The sequence below is a fragment of the Notothenia coriiceps genome, unplaced genomic scaffold (genome assembly GCF_000735185.1).
Source record: "Notothenia coriiceps isolate Sejong01 unplaced genomic scaffold, NC01 NC01_scaffold00001431, whole genome shotgun sequence".
NCBI classification, from domain to species: Eukaryota; Metazoa; Chordata; class Actinopteri; order Perciformes; family Nototheniidae; genus Notothenia; species Notothenia coriiceps.
The window spans coordinates 1-6,938 of NW_011334132.1; the positions used below are offsets into that span (position 1 = coordinate 1).

The following is a 6,938-nucleotide window of genomic DNA, read 5'->3' on the forward strand; positions in this document are numbered from 1 at the left end:
ACGCAATGACTCTAAATAATAATGATCACGCCACCAAACACACATTCAAACTAAAGGAACCAGCCTGTTTGGAAAATGTAAGAAGTAGAAAGTACAGGTATTTGGGTTCAACATGTAAGAAGTAGAAAGTACAGGTATTTGTGTTCAACATGTAAGAAGTAGAAAGTACAGGTATTTGGGTTCAAAATGTAAGAAGTAGAAAGTACAGGTATTTGGGTTCAAAATGTAAGAAGTAGAAAGTCGTCGTATTTGTTGAATAAAATGTGATGAAAAACAGGGACGTTTCTAATGAATTGTGTTTGCAGACAGGAGCCAGGCATGGGCCCTGAAGGCAGCATGGGCCCCGGAGCCCCTCAGCCCAACATGATGCCCTCAGGAGCCGAAACTGGGATGTACTCGCCCAGCCGCCCCCCACCACAACAACGGTCAGTACATTTAGGACGAGTACTTTAACCTGAGTATTTGCGTTTTAAGAAAAATATTTACAAAGCATAGATTTTAATTAATGCTATATAGTTGCATCGACTTAGTTGTCTTGTATATATATATATCTTTCAGAGAAACCATTATTTATTTTATTATCATACATTTCACTTCCTTGTCTTTATTAACCTGATCAAATGTTATATGTTGCTGCATGTACCTTTTAATGTTTTTAACAAACATCTGAGGGGAATTTCTTGTTTGTTTTTAAAAGAGTATTTCCATTTTATGCTACATTTTGCTGACTTTAATTTGATTAGATCTGTTACATTTTGGTTCATATTATAATTTTTTTTTAATTAAATCAACTAATGAAATTGGATAAATATACCTGGAAGTATTAAAGTAATTAAAATTAGATTGACCTTTTCGCCGGAATCAGTATCGACCGATCGCCGATCCGATCGAGTGGGCGGGGCCTATGGGGATTTTCCATTTAAAGTAATGTTTTATAAAACTCGGTTAATGGAGCTCACTCTCTCTCAAATTGTCATTTGAAGTAAAATATAGAATGCAGGTTGCTTTACTACACTGTGGTATTACTCTTACTTTCTTACTTTAAAACACGAAGATGTACCGTATTTTTTTTTTTAAGGAGAGAAATGTTTTTTTAAGATATCTTGCTCGTTATCGCTTTTAAAAAGACAGGGGGAATACAGTGTTGTTGACTGTGATGATGAAATGTGAAATGTAATGGTTTGTTATGGTTTTTTTCCAGGCATGAGTCCTACACCAATCAGTATCCAGGCCAAGGAGCGCCCCCTGGTGGCCCGTACCCCAATCAGCAGCCAGGAATGTATCCTCAGCAGCAGCCGGTGAGAACATTTTGTTCAGCGCTCTTATTCCAGCTTATTTATCCTTATATTTAACTATAAATGCATCAAATTTAGATTCCTTAATTGTCACTACACGGAGTACAGTGAAATTGCAAGCATTCCCGATGGTGCAATCACACATAACAGAGAGTATAAGTGTTATTTTGACAATGCAAGCTAAAACTTTTTAATATATAATATATAAAGTGACTTTGAATTGGACCTGTGATACATTGAACAGTACTCTTACAAAACAATACAACATTACCAGAACAATACAGTCAACGCACACTTACCTACCTGTGTTTGCATCCTATTGAACAGAGGCAGGCCATACATGTTTTAATCTTGCGTAAAGAGGCACAAGAAAAACAGAATTGCTTCTTTATTTGGAATAAATCCTTGAGATGTACCATCTGGTTTCAAGGGGGGTCCAAAAGAGAATACGATTATTATTCAATATAGCACAATTTAGCCAAATATTTTAAGTAAAGAATAACAAAATAATCAGACGGAACAAATTTGTTAAGCCATAATTATTGTTTTATTGATTAAGATACTCAAGTAGGGACATTCTTTAAAGGGGACCTATCATGCAACATTCACTTTTTGATGTATTTTTTATACATAAATATGTGTCCCCGGTGTGTCGGGGAACTCACGCAGCGTCAGAAAATAAATCCCTCTCTCTTTTCCTCCGTACCCAAATCTCTAAAAACGAGCTGATCCAGATTTGCGTCCGATATGACGTAATATCTGAAATGTGGACCCACGGCCCTATCAGTAACGTTGCTATCAGAAACAATGCCCGACTGTTTTGGACGTAATCTTGTCGGTGCATGTTTACATTAGCATCGCTAACACTCAGAGCTAACCTGTACTGGAGAGCATGTGTGTGAAGAAGCAGGAAATAAAAAGGAACTAACCTTGTGGTATAACCGGCAAGAGAGAAAGCCTTTGAGCTCCATACTGTTTCAGAGATAATCCTTGATAATCCATGATATGGCGTTTCATCACGGCAGTATTTAGTTTAGACAGTAGCTGCCGGGTCCCGAATGAGCTCAGACCCCTCCCTTTTAAAGCTTTATACCCCAAATCATTACTTTAGAAACAGGAAGTGAAATAGAGGAATATGAGGCATGGCTAGAATGGGTGATCTGTTTGGTATTTTGAGCAAAACACTTCATAGACAGGTTTTTTATATATTTTTATATATATATAGGACCTATGCTATTGCCTAAAAATAGCATGATAGGTGCACTTTAATAAAAGAGATGAACCATCTGGTTTCAACAGGGGTCCTTAATGATTTTATACAATCACAATTTGGCAAAATAAAAATAAACTAAGAAAAACATGAAAATTAAATTAGAAAATGATATAGAAAAAATGTCCTTGATGGCATTAAGCAATAAAGTTATTAAACCAAATGATGCAGGTGTTTTTTGTTATGGAAATGTAGTAAACATATCATAAAAAAGGCATTTTGTTTGTTTAAAGACAATATGGATCAGATACACGTCTTCAGACGGAGAACCCACCTGAAATAATTTCAATTTTTAGTGACTGTTTTGTTTTTTTCCTCCAATGTGAAATAATATATATTGTTATTTTAATTTTCTTAATGACTATTTTGATTTTCTTTCCTCACAGAACTACAAGCGTCCAGTAGATGGGGGTTACGGCCCTCCTGCGAAGCGCCACGAGGGGGAAATGTACAACTACAGTGGTCAGCCGGGCCCCCAGCCCTCGGGGCCCCCGGGCCAACAGGAGATGTACAACCAGTACAACGCGTATCCTGGAGGAGAACGAAGACCCCCAGGTCCCCAGAACCAGTTCCCTTTCCCCTTCGGACGAGAGCGCGTCCCCTCGTCTTCAGGTCCAAACTCCCAGTCTCCCATGCCTCCTCAGATGATGGCGAGCGCCATGCCATCGGGCCCCGAAGGCCCCCAGGGTCCCATGTGGCAGGGACGCAACGAAATGGGTTATAATTACCCAAACCGACAAGGAGCGGGTCAGAATCCCGGGTATCACGGCATGAATCGCTCAGAGGAAATGATGCCAGGGGACCAGCGGATGAATCACGATGGTGGTCAGTGGCCGGGTCATCAGAGGCAGCCTCCTTTTGGCCCCGGGGGCTCCGGACCCCCCATGACACGCCCCCTACCGTCCACCTATCAGACCTCTCAGAACCACATTCCTCAGGGAAGCAGTCCAACGCCAATGCCACGACCCATGGAGAGTAGGACGTCGCCAAGCAAGTCTCCGTACATGCACCCGGGCATCAAAGTACAGAAAGCAGGACCCCCGATACCCGCCTCTCACATTGGACACGCCCCCGTTCAGCAGCCGATGATCCGGAGAGACGTGGCTTTCCCCCCCGGATCTGTGGAAGCATCACAGCCACATCTGAAGCCCCGAAGGAGACTCACCGTCAAAGAAATCGGTACTGAGAGACTTTATTTACATCTAAGTCATTGTTAATGATAAATTATTATAATAATAATAATAATTTTTAAAAAAAACAGGTTTTAAAGGTCTTCTATCATGCAAAATGCACTTTTTAATTCCCATTAGACATAAACATGTGTCCCCGGTGTGTCAGGGAACTCACAAAGTGTCAGAAAACAAAACCCTCTCTCTTTTCCTCCGTACCCAAATCTCTAAAAACGGGGGAACAACGGAGCTGATCCAGATTTGTGTCCGATATGACGTAATATCTGAAATGTGGACCCACGGCCCTATCAGAAACATTGCTATCAGAAACAATGCCTGAGTGCTTTGGACATAATATGGTCTTTGTTTACATTAGCATCGCTAACACTCAGAGCTAACCTATACTGGAGAGTGTGTGTGTAATCAGCACTTTAGTAACAGGGCTGAAATAGAGGGATATGAGGGATGTCTAAAATGCATGATGTGTTTGGTATTTTGAGCAAAACACTTCATAGACATGTTTTTTATATAAATGTCCTGAGCTTTTAGAGTATATCTTATTCATTCCTCTCTTTCCACAGGCACTCCTGAGGCCTGGAGAGTGATGATGTCTCTAAAGTCAGGATTACTGGCTGAGAGCACCTGGGCTCTGGATACCATCAACATCCTGCTGTACGACGACAACAGCATCACTACTTTCAACCTGTGCCAGGTACGACACACACACACACACACACACACACACACACACACACACACACACACACACACACACACACACACACACACACACACACACACACACACACACACACACACACACACACTCACATAATGTGAAATACATTTAATATAGATACAAACAAAACACAATAATACAAATACAATGAAAACAATCAAATTAAATACCATCAAATGTAGGACTCTGGCTTGTATATATATTTTTGTTTAATACACACACACACACACACACACACACACACACACACACACACACACACACACACACACACACACACACACACACACACACACACACTGTATACAGGACGGTGCACATGCAATACACACACAGTTATACAGACATGAAGGTGCCTTTCCATTTAGTGCGTTAGTAGTTGAGGAGTTTATAGTTTGGGTTTCTTTCTGCTCCTCAGCTGCCGGGCTTCCTGGAGCTTGTGGTGGAATATTTCAGACGCTGCCTCATCGAGATCTTCGGCATCTTAAAGGAGTACGAAGTGGGCGACCCCGGCCAGCGAACGCTCATCGACCCAAACGCCGCCGAGGACCACGTGGACGAAAACCCAATCTCCGAGGAAATGGACGTGGACGAAGAAGACGAGGAAGACGAGGAGGAGGAGGAGGAGGAGGCGGAAGTCGTCGTTCCCTCGTCGCTGGTTCAGGTGAAGCTGGAGGAGAAACAGCCGTCTTCAGAGGACGAGGAAAAGGAGAAAGAGTCGCCTGTTAAAGAACCCGTCACTTCGCAGAACTCTGACTCGGAAAAGCCGAAACAGGCGAGTAAATTCGACAAACTCCCGCTCAAAGTGGTGCGAAAGAGAAACCCCTTCCTGCTGAATCCGGCGTCTTTGCAGAGGCAGAGTTTCGACAGCGGATTGACGCACTGGAGCATCGGCGGAGGAGACACGACGGAGCACATCCAGACGCACTTCGAGAGCCGATCGGACCTCCTGAAGCTGCGGAAACGCAAACCGACGACGAACAGCGAGAACCGCAAGAAGGTGGGGACGAGAGACGAGTCGGAGAACACGGAGAAACCGCCGCCTACTCTTATTCCTCCCGTCACCGCCACTATCGACGACGTCCTTTTCGCTCGACCTGGATCCGTCACGGAAGAAGTGGTTCGAGGAGGCGCCGAAGAGCAGAAAGAAAACGGGAAATACCTGTTCAGTATTAACCCCGAAATGCAGAGTCGACGCAACATCAAGATCCTGGAAGACGAGCCTCACAGCAAAGACGAAAGGCCGCTCAGCTCCTTGTCCGACTGGCAGGATTCGCTTTCTCGCCGCTCCATCTGCATCTCAAACATCGTGCGGAGCCTCTCTTTCGTGCCGGGAAACGACCTGGAGATGTCGAAACACCCGGGCCTCCTGCTGCTGCTGGGCCGCCTCGTGCTGCTGCACCACAGGCACCCCGAGAGGAAGCAGGCGCCCGTTACCTACGAAAAGGAGGAAGAGGAGGATGAAGGAGTGAGCTGTGAACGGGACGAGTGGTGGTGGGACTGCCTGGAGGTTTGTGGAAGAATTCTTAACGTAATACATTAGCGTGGGTATTCGTTTATGAGGGTAATGGTTCAAGATTCAATGCTTTTATTGTCATGTGTTCATAGCTACAGTGTAGTTGGGTCACAGGCTCCTCCAACAGAGCAACACAATGAAACAGGTACTATAGAGAGGCGAAGTCCCGCCCATCTACTTCCGCCCCATGGGACCTTATTTCAGAAAAAGTATATATTGAAGTCAATGGAGAGAGAAAACGTATCTCTCGATCCCGTTTGAATTGTGCCACGAATTACACATATGATTAGGGCTGCTCGATTATGGCAAAAATCATAATCTCGATTATTTGGGTCAATAATTGTAAATGCGATTATTCATTGACTCTGGAAACATCCATTTATTGTATTTTAAAACAAATACAAATAATAATTTGAACTTTTTAACTGTTGAATTATACGTTCAGAGTAATCAACTGAAAAACCAATACAAAATAAAATAAATTATACATTCATGTCTACATTTAAATAAATAAAATCAAAATAATAAATATCAACAAATATGTTGCAGTGCACTGTCACAACCTCAAAACTCCTTAACATATAGCTAACATTTTGGTAAAACATATTCAACATATTCCACTCAGTTAAACGTTGAATACTGGCCCACCGTCATGGTCCAGAAGTAACAGGGAATAAATGTTGAACTACAATTTAAGACCAAATAAAAATGTTTTGGCCACCATGGCAAATGCTGGCAGGGCTGCTCATGTCATCTCTTAAAGAGTTTTTGCAAGAAACGCCAGCCTGTTTACATGGTCCGGTTTCAGAGATGAGCGCAGGTAGGAGACAATATTGCCACCTGTACTGAAGACTAGGATCTCGATTATTTGGGTCAATAATTGATATCACGATTATTAAAAACGATTATCCATTTACTTTGAAAACATCAATTTATTGGAGAAACAATT

At 42.5% G+C, this 6,938-nt stretch overlaps 1 protein-coding gene across 1 annotated transcript; it reads left to right on the top strand.

The window, feature by feature from the left end:
• Positions 1-288: 288 nt before the first annotated feature.
• Positions 289-6,004, top strand: LOC104960817 (AT-rich interactive domain-containing protein 1A-like; the record flags this gene model as incomplete). Its single annotated transcript, XM_010788983.1, has 5 exons — positions 289-425; positions 1,202-1,298; positions 2,952-3,744; positions 4,316-4,446; positions 4,892-6,004. Coding segments are annotated over exons 1-5 (2,271 nt in total), but the record flags the coding sequence as incomplete, so codon positions are not given.
• Between the last annotated feature and the right edge of the window lie 934 nt (positions 6,005-6,938).